The sequence below is a fragment of the Drosophila miranda genome (assembly GCF_003369915.1).
Source record: "Drosophila miranda strain MSH22 chromosome Y unlocalized genomic scaffold, D.miranda_PacBio2.1 Contig_Y1_pilon, whole genome shotgun sequence".
Lineage (NCBI taxonomy): Eukaryota > Metazoa > Arthropoda > Insecta > Diptera > Drosophilidae > Drosophila > Drosophila miranda.
Window position 1 is genome coordinate 42,321,168 of NW_022881603.1, and position 15,203 is coordinate 42,336,370.

Sequence of the window (15,203 nt, forward strand, 5' to 3'; positions counted from 1 at the left end):
AGTATGGGTGGATGTACGCTCGCTTACCGTTGATCACTCTCTCTTTGAGTTATAGCCAGTCACTTCACTCAGTGGCTGCTACCGCCGACGCGGAAGAAAAGAACCGCCAGCCTGGATCGGAGGCGGGCACAACGAGGAGGAGCTCGACCTGCCCTGATAGCCAGAACGGTACCTCGTCAGCCCAGGACCTATTCCACCCTCGGCGGCTCCGCAGACACACGGAGCGCGGCGCAAACACAGGAGCAACGGACGCGCGACCGACCCGGGTTTTTTCAACTCAACTCCTGCCTCAGTACGTGTGCGTCTGTGGACACAGACGGAGAGAGGAAACTGCAGTTGGAGCGTCCTACAAAATGTCACAGCGCATGCTAACGCCATAAGTTTCGGTCCGAGCGACGGACACTGGCTTGGACAGGAACCATGACGCAGTGGGTCATTAAGTGTTCACCTGAAAAGGGCAGGCAGCACGCCTGCCTGCATGCTGGTGGTGCCTGCTGCAGCTGCATGCAACGGCAACATCCGCAGCAGGAGCCGTTCGAGCTGCTGAACTTTCGGTAATGGCGGCCCGCACTCGAGGGGAACCGCTTCAAGTGGGCTAATCTATTAGGGCTCCGCCGCTGCCTCCGTGAGGACGAGGAGGCGGTTGTTGTCATCGCCTCAAGGACGTTCGCGAGTCGGCCAAATTAGGATACTTGAGAAAAACCACACTACAGTCACGTTTCATTGGCCTCTCTGTGCAGAAATTGTTGCATGTCTGCTCCGGCCTGCCCCATCCCTGCATATGTTGTCTCGAGCACGTCCTTAGTGTTATGACGATTGCAATGGCAACCGCGATGGCATCCAAAGTAAAGCAAATGCCAAACTAGCGACCCAAGCAAACAACCAAACAAACAAACAGGCACACAGACAGACAGACACCGAGGTGGGGGCAGAGACGGACTCTCAGAGCCAGACGGAGGTGGACGCGGCTGCATAATGTGCGGCAAGGCAACAACGCCACGACAACTACAAGCGGCGACAGCAACAGGTTCCTTATTTTTAGTAGTCGTTTGAGACTTAATTGTTGGCTCTCTGCCGTTTTGTCGTTCTTGTACAAAAGATTGTGTACCCGAAGCGAGTTCCTCGGCCAAGTGGCTGCACTCGCACTCCCTTCCTGCATTGCGAGAGCGATGCCCAAGAGCTCCATCCCAAGAACTTTGTGCATTTTATAATGGAACCTGGAGCTTGCAACTGAACTCATCTCATCCTCTTTTTTGCGCGTGCGTCTTTTATCCTCAGCTTTGGCCGTTCTCCATCGCCTGGTCATGCCTCATCACCATCAAACGAACAGCCACAACAATTTGACATTTTTAAAATCAAATTACAAATTCAAACGCAGAGAAATGCCGACGATCCGCGCACTTCCTGTTGCATCAGCGGAAGCGCGTACACCACCGAACCAATTAGCGGCAACAATGTCAAAGACGTCAGCAGCATCAGAATCGGCCGCAACGTCAGTGCCATCGACATCGACGACAACTACTAGCCACAAAAGTAGATCAATTCTAAGTTTATTTATAGTAATCGCATGGAACTCTCTGCAAGAATTGGCCAGTGACGGGAATGACGATGGCTGTGTCAGGGCTGCTGGCGACCATGGCCGTGACGTCAATGCGGACCGAGTGAGACATAGACGCACGCCCGGTACTCGCGATCCAAGTGACGAGGTGTCAATGGCACGTGAACACCATAAGCAGCAAGGCAAACAGAAACCCCTATCTGGTTCTAGTCCACATCGGAGGAGGAGCCGCCTGCGAGCCACTTCTCAAGCGGTGTCGATGGCTCTGTTTGCTTTCGGATTGCTGCTACTGAATATGCGGCCGGCGGCGGGTAAGTGTCCAGATACTTTTTCTGACTCACACTTGCTTGAGGAGAGAATGACCCAAAATCATATATTTCGATATTTCCCTGAATCCGTTCATGGCATCCCTCTGTGTCTCCAAATGTATCTCCTCTTCCTTCGTGCCTGCAGCTGTGCGTCGGTCGCTCGCCCTTGCCCCGGCGGATCGAACGACAAATGTGAAACATTTTATTCAAATATGACGCAATTTCTCACGGCAGAGCTGTTGTTTGTTTACGGCGACGGTCGGCGGTATCGCATTCACTGCTTGGCATGCCGGGTCGATCAAAACAAAACAAACAGATCAAAAAAAGAAAGACCGGCCCGCGAATTCCCCCTCCAGCATGCTGCGATATTTGGGATCGTTGGAACGACTTCTGCCTCAAGTTAGTTAGCGGCAGGAACACTCCCTACGGATTCCATTTGGTAAACACGCCAATATTTACGGTGGCTATTTCCAGGCCTTCTAAATCTGGAGGGGAGGATTCAATCGAATCTCCCAGCGCACGTCGTATCGCTAAGGTCGACTGTTTCGTTCTAATTCTAATAAAATTCTGCCCAAATCTTGCTCTCCTCCCTCCGCAGCCGGCACCTGCTGGCAGACCTACCTGGGCAGCGGCAAGTGCAGCCAGATATTCTCCACGAACATCACCAAGTCGGAATGCTGTGGCGACAGCCAGACCTTCTCCTACACCGATCGCGAGCTGAGCAGCGTGGAGTACTTCTTTGCGACGGCCATCGGAGGCGGCGTCGAGTGCGCTCCGTGCATTGGTAAGTGCGTAACGAGGTACCACCAGTAAGTGTGCGCCCTTACATATGTACATACATATGTATATCAGTAAGATACTATTTACCTTATGTACATGGCCGATATTTTGGAAGAGATGGGGCTATAGACTGATCAGTAGCAGCGAGCTTCGTGGGACGAGAAGTAAGGATTAGGCAAATCATACAGCGATTAAATCAGCTATGATAATTGTCGCTAGCAAAGAGTATTAAAACGAAAGAAACGATAATCTAATATACCAAATAAGGTACATATGCAGGTACCCGAAGGACAGGGTCTTTTCGTGTTCGACCCTTCTGGATAAATCCGGCACTATAACTCTTAAGAATCATGGTGAATACGTGGATACGTGGAATACGTCTCCCTAAAAGTGTTTACGAATAGACTATACTATATACTATAGTCCCAAATCGAGAAAAAACGAGGGGGAACGTTGTGAGTTGCTGCGGACACCGCAACTCTACATTTATACCCGATACTTAGTCAGTATGGCTCTCCTCCGGCAGACGCCGCTAATATTAAAAGACACGACAAAGAGTGCGTGCGAGAGAGACAGAAAATCAGTCCGAGCGTGACGTCGGGCGCAGCGTAGCCACTGCAAATTGATTTGTTCCATTTGGCTACAAAAATGATCCGATCTGATCCAGATTCAGCAACCGGATAGATATGGTTATTCTCTATGATTGTGCGTTTTTAGTTTTCTCGAATCTGCAATATTATGGATGCAACAGATTTTCGTCCCTTGTGGGGGCGGAAGGGGGTGGGGCGAGATAAAAATTTTATAGTGAGATCTAACAGAAGTGCGGATACCAAATTTGGTTACTCTAGCCTTAATAGTCTCTGAGATTTGTGGATGCTCCAGATTTTCGTCCTTTCGGGGGCGGAAGAGGGTGAGGCGAAATTTTGACACAAAACGGTCAAGGTCCGATATCACAGGAGTGTGGATACCAAATTTGGTTGCTCTGGCTCTTACAGGTTCTGAGATCCTTGAACTCATATTTTGCAATTGGCAAAACCGACCATGAAACCTGTGTGTTAGAGAGAGACAGAGCGAGAAAGCATGAAATTGTTTTCTTGATTCTGGCTATAATAATTATACGATCTGGTTGAGATCTTACACTCTAGAACATATAGTCATCCTCTACGATTCTGAGTTTTTAGTTTTCTCGTATCGTCGAAATTGTGGATGCCACAGATTTTCGCCCTTTGTGGGGCGGACGTGGGCGGGGCGAAGTTTTGATATATTCTTGTAGCAGTGACATATCACAGAAGTCTGGATCCAAAACATCGTTGCTCTAGGCGCTGATAGGGACGGACAGACGGACGGACGGACAGACAGACAGGGCTTAATCGACTCGGCTATTGACGCTGATCAAGAATATATATACTTTATGGGGTCGGAAACGATTCCTTCTGGACGTTACACACATCCATTTTCACCACAAATCTAATATACCCCAATACTCATTTTGAGTGTCGGGTATAAAAAACACCTGACACGCGACGCACAGTGGGACATTCGGCCATTTCAGCTCGCTAAATTAATAGCTTCTGAACGAAATAAGATATTTTCATGAAGAAGGTAGACTTGAGACATTGTCAAAATTGAGAGGCGGCTGCCAGGCTCGTTCGCCGGTTTCGGGCCGATATGATACCGCTTGGGTATGCGCCTTTCCTGCGCCGTGAGACGTAATGTCAGCTATTATCCCATCCAGATGCTCTTACAAAGATCGCGATCTTCCTCTGAAATGTCGGTTAGGAAGGGCGCGCCCAAATATTGTAGCCTTTATGTGGGGCACCCAACCCGTTAGCGTGGGTGCCTATTAACCAATGTCCTGTGAGGTGAGAACGTATGACTGCTCTGCACCTTTTTCTGCCCATTTGGCAGAGCTCGGAGGTGCGCCTCCTGTCTATGGTCGGCCATGTTTTCCGAGCTATGCGGTTACCGCTTACTGGCGGACATTGGCATACAAATATCCTCCATTTCTTGGAAAAGAGGTATTGTAGTAGCAGATCTGGCTAACTCGCCTACTGTACCGTTGCCCAGTTTGAATCAAATACAAATTATAAAATTACAAAATTTCATTTTAATAATAAAACTTGGTATAATTTTTTATTTTTGTGAATAATAATCCATATTGGAAGAATATCTCTTGTATTCGTAATAGTGTATTACTATATGAATCTCATTTTTCATTCAGTTTTTTTCGTATATTGTATGTTCTTTGAATATTCCTTGACCAAGATGACGCAACCTCGCACGAAAAACGGCCATAGTATGATTTATATCCTTTTTAAACCCGATACTCAAAATAGGGGTATATTAGATTTGTCGTGAAAGTGGATGTGGATGTAACGTCCAGAAGGAAGCGTTTGCGACCCCATAAAGTATATATATTCTTGATCAGCACCAATAGCCGAGTCGATTGAGCCCTGTCTGTACGTCCGTCCGTCTGTCCGTCCCAGCAAAGGACGAAAATCTGTGGCGTCCACAGTTTTGAAGATACATACGAGAAAATTAACGCACAATCATAGAGAATGACCATATCTACCACATTGCCGAATCTGGATCAGATCGAATCATTATTATAACCAAAAGAAACAAATCATTTTGCAGTGGCTAAGCAGCGCCTGACTGACTTTCTGCCCCTCTCTCACGCCCTCTTTGTCGCTCAATGTCAGGGCCGTCTGCCGGAGGAAAGCCATCCTGCCTAAGGATCGGGTATAAATGTAGAGTTGCGGCCGCAGCAGCAACTCACAACGGTTTCGGCTGATGCCCCACTGTGCGACGGCCCACAGTTAATAATTGTTTCAATGCAAAGCCGCAAAAAAGTAATCTGTATGTTTCGTTATATTTTGTTCTTGCCATTTCTTAGAGAACTGTAAGGGTTTCAAATGTGGGCCAAACAAAAAGTGCGTCAAGCGCAAGGGAAGGCCCAAGTGCGTCTGTGCCCCCGAGTGCGGGGCAGCGCTGCGTCGAAGACAACACCAGAAGCTATGGAAGATAGTAATAGTACCACCACCGCGCGGCTCACGTAGTCTAAGTGGCGAAATTTTCAACAACAACCCCATCGCTGACAACCAAAGAAAGCATCAACAGCGCCACCGCCTGCACGAACACGAACACGAACAAACCCAAGAAATGCAACAGATGCTACGGCGCCAGAGTCACAAAAAGGCGCAGGGCGAGACGAAGTACAGAAGACTTTTGATTATAGACAGCAGCAGCAGCAGCAGCAACAGCAATTCGCAAGAGCTGCCCACGGCCAGTCGGAGCGGCGGCAGAGTGGAAATGACGGGCTATGAGAGGCGCATACACAGAAATAACCAAGGCAAACACTTTACAAGATCAATGACGACAGGAGCCAATGACTCGTCCAAAGCAGACAAGACGCCTGCACAAGCGACGCTCTCTGTCTCAGTCTCGACTCCAGCTCCAGCTCCGGCTTCGGCTTCGGCACAGTCTAGACACAAGTTTGCAAATGCTAATGAACCCGCCAACGACAGTAATAGACAGTACCAGAAGCTAGACAATGCCAGACACCAGAAAGCCACAACCAGCACCAGCACCAGACGTATTGAGCATGCCCAAAATCATGACAATGGGCAGCGGGAGCCGCGCAGGCACAGGCGGCCCAAACACAGGCCCGGCAAGGATCATGAACAGCACGAACAGCGCTTTGGAGCGGCAGTTAACCCGGCAGAAGTGGCTGAGACAGAAGCAGAAGCTGATACGAGCACCGCAGCAGCATCTACGCTGGCAGCGAATACCACAATGTCTGGGGCACATGCGCAGCGTCGTCTGTACCTGGAGGAACACGGAAGTGAAATGACTGCGTCATCGGCAGCTGCTGCGGCAGCGACTGCGGTTGCGGACAGCCATAGCATCAGCATCAGCCATGGCCACTTGGCTAATGCCGGTGACTTGGCTTTTCTGGGTGAAATTTATGAGCCTGTGCTGATGGTAAGTCCTCATCCCATCCCAGTCCCAGTCCCAGTCCCCGCCATTCTATCCATTCCATTCGCACTTTGCGTTGCATACTCCTTGGGGCAGTTTTTTGGGCGTTTTGTTAACTTGGTTACTTTCAGCAGCAGCACCAGCAGCAGCACAAGAATCCGGTTTGCGGCACCGACGGACGCACCTACAATACCGAATGCCAGCTACGGAAGCGCGCCTGCCGCACAAGCAACGCCCAACTGGAGGTCGCCTATCGGGGGCACTGCAAGAGTAAGTCCACCCATATCCACACACACACACACACACACACACACACTCCGCAAGCAGAGAAGCGGCCACCTGGCCAATAGTACTGGCCGAAATCCCAGTGGGACGCCGTCGAGCCCTAGGCCGAAGGCGGGGGGGAAGGAACAGCAGGTAAGTGCCTGTTTTCCTACTCTTCTTCGCTGTGATTCTTGGCGCCACTTGTTGGTTGCTGCCTTCTTTTTGTTTTTGGGCAAGGAGAGCGTAAGTGGCCAAGCACACCGCAAGTGGTGTTGGATAACGACGGAAGAACATCTGACTAAAGGCACGTAGCTAAGTGCGGGAAAACGACAGCGTCTGGCCAATAGAGGGCGCGGCCACAGCAACCGGAGTTGCCAGATCAACGGCCAGATCGGAGATGAGCGATCAGCGGGAACAAGCTGCGGCTTGCAGCACTCCACTGACAAGCTCATTCGCCTGGGATGAGGAGAATCCCTTTCGCCGGAAAAATGCTCTGGCGCGATCGCCAAACCAGCTGGCGGAAGCAGTGGAGGAGCGCTCAAGATCCTCTCCTCCAACGCTGCAGCGCCCCCAAGAGGAGCAAGCAGACCAGAAGGAGAGGGCCATGGCGCATTTGGCGAGCTTGGGCCAAAAGGCCAGAGAGTTGAGGAAGCTGATGGTGCTCCCAAAGAGGTCCATCACGAACCCAATGAGGGATCTGGTGGATGAGATCGAATATCTGCAGCGAGAGTTGGAATCGTGCTGGCAGGCGATCTCTGCGGAACAGGCTGTAGCCAAGGTTACACAGCCGGCAGTGACGGAGAGGGCGGGAAAGAGGGCACGGCCAGAGCCCAGGAACACCACCCACCCGTCCCCGTCCCCGTCCCCAAGGCCGAAGAAGCCAAAACATGGACCCAAAAAGTCAAAAAAAACGGAGAAGAAGCCGCAGGAAGGCCAAATGAGGGACGCCGTAGCTCGCAAGGGACCGGAGGACGCCCCAAAGGATCGAGATGTGGGGTGGGTGAAGGTCGTAGCTAGGCAAAGGCCAAAGCCAAAGCAGCAGCAACGACCAAGACCGCCACGCAGCGATGCAATAGTCATCGCCGCCACCAGCACTGTCTCATATGCAGACATTCTAAGGAAGGTCAAGACAGAGCCAAGTCTTAAAAAGCTAGGGCAATCGGTGCAAGGGGTGCGACGCACGGCAAAAGGAGAGCTGTTGCTGATGCTGGAAAAATCGGCGGACCCGAGAACCCACGAGATGCAGGCAGCAGTCAAGGAAGCGCTAGGAAGCACGGTTGAAGTAAGGAGTCTTACCGAAACTGTCATCTTGGAGGTAAGGGACATAGACGAAGTGTCCACCCAAGAGGAAGTCCTCCCGGAACTCAAAGCGCAGGCAGGGGTGGAAATCTGCGAGGCCGCAGCCATCTCCATCAGACCAGCCTATAGGAGCACGCAGACCCTGACTCTGAAAGTTCCACCGGCTATAGCAAAGCCCCTCCTGGAGAAAGGAAGAATTCGCCTGGGGTGGGGGTATTGCAGAATACGACCCAAGTCAACTCCCCGAAGATGCTACAAGTGCATGGAATTTGGCCACATCGCGCCTAATTGTAAGAGCAGCCAAGACTTCACGAAGTGCTGCTACAATTGCGCAGGAGCCGACCACCAGGCCAAAGATTGCAAAGACGAACCAAGTTGCATTCTTTGCAAGCGCCACCGGGTGAAGGACCCGAAGCACCAAACGACGAGTTCGAGGTGCCCGCAGTACCAAAAGGCGATGCAGCAAATGAAGGATAGATGAAAATCATCCAACTAAACCTCAACCACTGCGAGATGGCACAGCAGCTGCTGGACCAGACCATAAGGGAGCACCGTATTGATGTAGCAGTCATAAGCGAGCAATACCGGAATCGCAACTCGGGAGAGTGGATTGCTGACTCGAGCAAGAAGGCAGCGATATGGAGCTGTGCGAGTCCCACACAGCAACTACTGCAAACATACGTCGGAGACGGATTCGCCAGAGCCCGGATAAATGGAGTGCACATATATAGCTGCTACCTGCCCCCGAGCCTCAGCCTACAGCAGGCGACGCAGGCACTGGAAAGGATTGCTGAAGATGCGCGGGAGAAACACCCTACGCTCATAGCCGGCGATTTCAACGCTTGGGCGACGGAGTGGGGATGCCCGAGAACGAACCCAAGGGGACAGGCGCTCTTAGAATGCTTTGCGACGTTGGATGCCGTACTGCTGAACACAGGCACACAGCAGACGTTCGGCAGAGCTGGAACGGGGTCTATAATAGACCTTACGTTCGTGAGCAGCAGCCTCAGCCGCAGGACAACGTGGGAAGTTAGTGGCTTATACACCGGGAGTGACCACCAAGCCCTCATATGTGAAATCCAGGAAACGGGCGCACCTAACCCGTTCATTGGTAAGCAGATCGGTTATAAGACCGAAACGCTAGAGCCGGATATAGTCCGGGCCATGTTTGAGGACTACGAGACCAACGGTACGGCTGACGAGAGAGCACGCCAACTGGCTATACATACGCTGGAAGCATGTGATGCCTCCATGCTAAGGAAAAGAAGAAGCCTGAACAACCGCAGGCCAACGTATTGGTGGAACGCTGCAATAGGTAGCGCCAGGCAGGAGTGCCAGCGGAAAAGACGACTATACCAGCGTTCGAGAGGTTCCCCGGAATTCGAGAGGCTCCAAGGAGAATATAAGGAAAGCAGACGCTGCTTGAAAAGGCAGATCAAGGATGCCAAGCGCAAATGCTTCGAAAAGCTCTGCGATGACGCAGATGCGAACCCTTGGGGCTACGCATACAGGCTGGTAATGAAGAGACTGCGAGTGTTCAGTCCCCCGCCGCCAATGTGTGCAGATCTGCTGGTTAACATAGTAGAAACCCTATTTCCAGAGAAAGTGGCAGCCCAGAGGGTGATGGATAGAATACCGCCACCTGAAATAGAAGCCACCACGGGAGCAGAAGTCCTCGAAGCTCTACAACGGATCAAGAACGGCAAAGCACCAGGACCCGATGGGGTCCCAAATGCCGTTCTCCGCACGGCTATTGAGACCAATCCACAAATGTACGTGGATTTATTCAATGCGTGCATGTCCGAAGGGACCTTCCCCAGACCATGGAAGCGACAGCGGCTAGTCCTCTTACCCAAGGGGAACAAGCCGACCGAGGAGCCATCATCCTATAGACCACTCTGCATGCTCGACACAGTGGGTAAGATCCTCGAGCGCATAATCCACACCAGGCTGGAGAAGGCAGTAACGCGTCAGCTCACACCGAGACAGCACGGGTTTCGCAAAGGCAGGTCCACGGTGGACGCAATCGGCGAGGTATGTGAGATAGCAAAGCGAGCTATCGATGGCACCCGATGGATGTACGGGACCAAAGAGTATTGCATAGTGGCAACACTCGATGTCCAAAATGCATTCAACTCTGCCAATTGGGATCACATACTAGAAGAATTGAGAAACTTTCAAATACCGCCGTATCTGCAGAATATCATCGCGGACTACCTAAGAGACCGAGTGCTCATATATGAGACGGATAAAGGGACACGTGAGCACCAAATCACTGGAGGAGTTCCCCAAGGATCGGTCCTCGGCCCGCTGCTGTGGAACATCATGTATGATGGAATCCTCAAGATGGATATGCCAATGGGCGCTACGGTGATAGGCTTTGCCGACGACATAGCAATAGTCGTAGTGGCAAAACAGAAAGAAGCGGCGGAAGAAATCTGCAACGACGCGGTAGAGAGAGCCAGAACATGGCTATCAGGGAGGGATCTCTCATTAGCCACCCACAAAACGGAGGCGGTGCTCATAAGCAGCAGGAAAGTAGTGGAGACGGTCACGATCCGAGTAGGAGACTGCACTATTAGCTCCAGTCCAAGCCTGAAGTACCTGGGGGTCATGATTGACCACAGACTCAGCTTCAAGCATCACATGGCGTATGCAAGCAGCAAGGCAGGAAAGACGGCAGTGGCCCTATCCCGCATCATGGCCAACACCGGAGGCCCGAAACAGCCAAGGCGAAAGCTACTAGCGAGCGTAGTTGGCTCAACGCTAATGTACGCTGCACCAATATGGGTTGATGCAATGAAGCATAAAACATATGCCCGAGAATGCAACGCAGTCCAGAGGCTGTGTGCCCTGAGGGTGTGTTGCGCATTCAGAACGGTATCCCAAGACGCCGCACTTGTGGTCGCAGGAATGATTCCCATCCATCTGCTGGCAAGAGAAGCCGCAGGAATCAGGGCACAGCGAACCCTGGGGACTACGGACCAGGACACCAGAGGTGCCTTAAGGCAGCGCACAATCCTGCAATGGCAAGATTCGTGGGATAACAGCAGCAAAGGGCGATGGACCCATAGGCTAATCCCAGACCTGAAGAGTTGGCTGAACCGTAGCCATGGACAAGTGGAGTATCACCTGACACAACTGCTGACAGGACACGGTTGCTTTAAAGCCTACCTGCATAGGTTTAAGCACGAGGACGACCCCTTCTGCGTGGTCTGCGCAGGGGTCATCGAAGACGCAGAGCACTGCTTCTTCGAATGTCCAAGATTTCGGCAAGAACGAGAGGATCTAAGCAACAAGCTTGGAAGAATGCCAGCGGTGTCAAACCTGGCAGAATGCCTGCTGGAGTCGGAAGGAAACTGGGCCTCGATTAGATTCATGGCCGTAACTATGGCTACCAAACTGCGTCGCGAAGAAAGAGCACGCAATGCAAGGAGATAAAGGATAAAGGAGATTATTAAGAGAAGAGCCCTACGGGCATCTCCCCCGGCGAAGTAATATCTCGCGACAGTACCGCCGGGATCCGGGATAGGTGTGGTTGGTTTTAGAGCGGTTAGAGTCCCTCACTTCGGCTTCGGCTGAGTCGGCATGAAGCTTTCCTGTAGTCACACAACAAAAAAAAAAAAAAAAAAAAAAAAAAAAAAAAAAAAACACACGCATAGAGACATACATGTACTGTCCGGGCTGGGGAACGGGAACGGGCTGCTCGCGTGCCACAATTAGATTAGATGACAAATTATTGCACATTTCAATTACGGCCAACAACTTGTCGCCAGTGGTGAAATCAACCAGCCAGAGCCAGAGCCGGAGCCAGACGTTGAAGTTAAAGTTGGAGTTAGGGTAGCACCAATTGCATCGCCTATCCGATCCGATCCCAGACCCGATCCCGATCCCGGTCCCGGTCCCGGTCCCAATCCCCTCAAGAGCTCCGATCGAAATGTTGTGTAATAATTTAATGATACAGGAAGCACTCTCAAACATGCTCAAATTATCAATAAAACAGCGCGGCGCACAAGAACGATGAGCCAAGAGTCCAAAGAACTTGTTGGATTAGCCGTGAGCACACGACATGGCTGCTACTGCCACTGCCACTGCCACTGCCACTGATACTGCTGTGGCCGTTTCGTGGCAATTTCTGTTGCAAGACATAAACGGCAATACTCGAATCAACAACAACACCAACAATGACAGCTATCTAACGTTGGCGCGTGCCGATATCCAATGGAATGCGCAATCGGCAACGCAACCGTTTGCCGATGCATGGAGCTGCTTGCCGCGGAAGATAGAAGGGGATGGATGGGACAGGATCCACATCTACGGCATCCACTCGCACTCGCATTCAATAGCACTCGTAATTTTGAGCAGAAAAATGAATGCAATTTCTTGCAAGTGTCACAGTTGGCGCCAACGCGTTGGGGCCTCGCATCAGCGGGCCCCATTGGCATGGCATGTACCATGATAAATTTCGACAGTTTATTGCTAGCCATATAAGCGAATATATCCACACTCACACACACACAAACACACACTTTTGTACACTGCGACGATCTGGCTAATCATAGAAATTGGCCAATAGTTTATTAATAGTCCCAATCAGCGCCTAAGCAAAGAAGACAAAGTTGCCAGATTCGGCATGAGTTTACTCAGGAGACTAATTCAAATGTGTTGACTGGTGGGGTTTCGACAGCGAATGGAGAAGAGCTACGTGGACAACGCCAGTTCTTCGTATTCTGAATACAATTTAATTTGTAAAATGAATATATTTTGTTTGAATTTTAAACTAACAAATTATTAGGACTATGTACATGTGTGTGTATTGTATTGATGTACGCTCTCTTTTCCACAGGCAGCTGTAGAGGCGTCCAGTGCTTGAATGGCTTAACCTGCCTAGAGGATCAGTACCTGACCCCGCACTGCATTCCCTGCAAAATCGAGTGTCCCCGGGAAGAGGAGGAGGAGCAGCAGCAGGCAGTGTGCGGTGTCGACGGCAAGACATACAGGAGCCTTTGTGATATAAATCGAATGATTTGCAAAACTGGACGTTCCATCGCCGTGGCATATTCGGGACCCTGTCGTGGTATGTATGAGTATTTTGTCCAGTTTCTGGAGTCGGCTCTCCGACTGCCCGCGTGCCCGGCTGCCCGGCAGTCGGAGTTTGGCTGGAAAAGTCAATCAAATTAATTGGTATGGAGAGCACAGCTGCTGTCGGCAAACTGTAGCCTGCAATTGCAGTGCATTGTTGCTGTTTTAGCTCTGAGGTTTTAGCTGGCTTGATGGTTGTTCCAGCGGGGCTGTGCAAATTTAACAACAATCAGCAAAGAACCGCAATTTTGCATTTGATTGACTTGGCTGACTGAGGCTTAGTACTCGCATAGGTGATTCGAGTCGAGTCGAGTCAAGTCAAGTCGATTGGTTGGTTACCTTGCTGCTCTGGCTCTGGCTGTGGCTGTGGCTGTGGCTCTGGCTGTGGCGATGGTCTGCAGCCAGGCCATATCGCGTTGCCGCTGCTCTGCGTTTGGCTGAAATTGCTGCATTTGCTTATACGGCTCCATGATTGCCAGCAATTCGATTAGGCCGCATTGTCGCACAGACTGTCGGCTGCTCCACTTTGCTGGCGCGCATCCACAATTACAGCTTGCCCCGCTACCGCGTCGTCGGTGCTCGTGCTCGTCGGTGCTCGTCGGTGTCGGTCCGCATTCTCCGAAGCTACCAGCACTACCATTACTCTCCTGAGAGTCGGTTGAGACCATTGCCGGTAGAGCTTGCCGGCTCCTGTACACTTCCAGCACGATCTTATGCCCACTCTGAACGGTAGCCGGACATTACAATAAGTTAAGATCATTAACTACTATTCACTTTTGCTTTTAGCCCTTTCCTTTCCTTCCATTCTCTTGCGTCCCCTTCCATTTCATTGCCTTCCTGCGAATGCGTGCGTGCATGCAGTTTCTTGATCTCGGCCACACTGCTTTCTTCCTCTGGCACTTCCACTCACACCTAGTCGTACCCTTGCCATTGCAATTGCCATTGCCCCTTCCAGCTGCTGGATTGTACGAATATGCGTCTGTTCCTCATTATGTTCTGTGGATCGTCCGTCGATAAGATAGTGCACCTGTGTGCGTTGGTCCCTGAGCTTTTTATCTTCATGGATAGTCAGTTTATGGCTCTCGTGTGTTTGCTTGTCTGCTTTCACATACTCGTAAATACTTGCAGCGATCCAGCGAACCAGCAATCCAGGCTCGGGTCCAAACAAAATAAAACGAGGGGGAACGTTGTGAGTTGCTGCGGACACCGCAACTTTACGGTTATACCCGATACTAAGTCAGTATGGCTCTCCTCCGGCAGACGCCGCTAATATTAAACGACACGACAAAGAGTGCGTGCGAGAGAGACAGAAAATCAGTCTGAGCGTGACGTCGGGCGCTGCGTAGCCACTGCAAATTGATTTGTTCCTATTGGCTATAAAAATGATCTGATCTGATCCAGATTCAGCAATCTGATAGATATGGTCATTATCTATGATTCTGCGTTTTTAGTTTTCTCGAATGTGCAATATTGTGGATGCAACAGATTTTCGTCCTTTGTGTGGGCGGAAGGGGGTGGGGCGAAATTTTGAGATACACGTTTTATAGTAAGATCTAACTGGAGTGCGAATACCAAATTTGGTTCCTCTAGCCTTAATAGTCTCTGAGATTTTTGAATATCCCCAGATTTTCGTCCTTTGCGGGGGCGGAAGGGGGTGTGGCGAAATTTTGAAACAAACTCGTCTCGGTCCGATATATTAGGAGTGTGGATACCAAATTTGGTTGCTCTAGCTTTTCTAGTCTCTGAGATCTAGGCGCTAATGTTTTACTCTAAGCAAAGCCGCCTATGCTACGTGTGTGTTAGAGAGAGACAGGGCGAGAAAAAATGAAATTGTTTTCTTGATGCTGGCTATAATAATAATACGATCCAATTCAGATTCCGCAGTCTTAAAGATATGGTCATTCTCTACAATTCTACGTTTTTGGTTTTCTCAT

At 50.6% G+C, this 15,203-nt stretch overlaps 1 protein-coding gene across 5 annotated transcripts in view; it reads left to right on the plus strand.

The window, feature by feature from the left end:
* The window catches only part of LOC117190000, a 29,586-nt gene that overhangs the window by 10,217 nt on the left and 4,166 nt on the right, over positions 1 to 15,203 (plus strand). For 2 of the 5 annotated variants that reach the window (XM_033395083.1, XM_033395084.1), the window contains exons 3-7: positions 56 to 1,869; positions 2,465 to 2,650; positions 5,543 to 6,630; positions 6,756 to 6,894; positions 13,034 to 13,264. In XM_033395083.1, the coding sequence (XP_033250974.1) occupies positions 1,305 to 1,869; positions 2,465 to 2,650; positions 5,543 to 6,630; positions 6,756 to 6,894; positions 13,034 to 13,264 (2,209 nt within the window). In that variant the 5' untranslated portion in view covers positions 56 to 1,304. Of the gene's footprint in view, positions 1 to 49; positions 1,870 to 2,464; positions 2,651 to 5,542; positions 6,631 to 6,755; positions 6,895 to 13,033; positions 13,265 to 15,203 lie in introns of all 5 variants that reach the window. The other 3 variants (XM_033395086.1, XM_033395085.1, XM_033395087.1) reach the window with 3 other exon arrangements.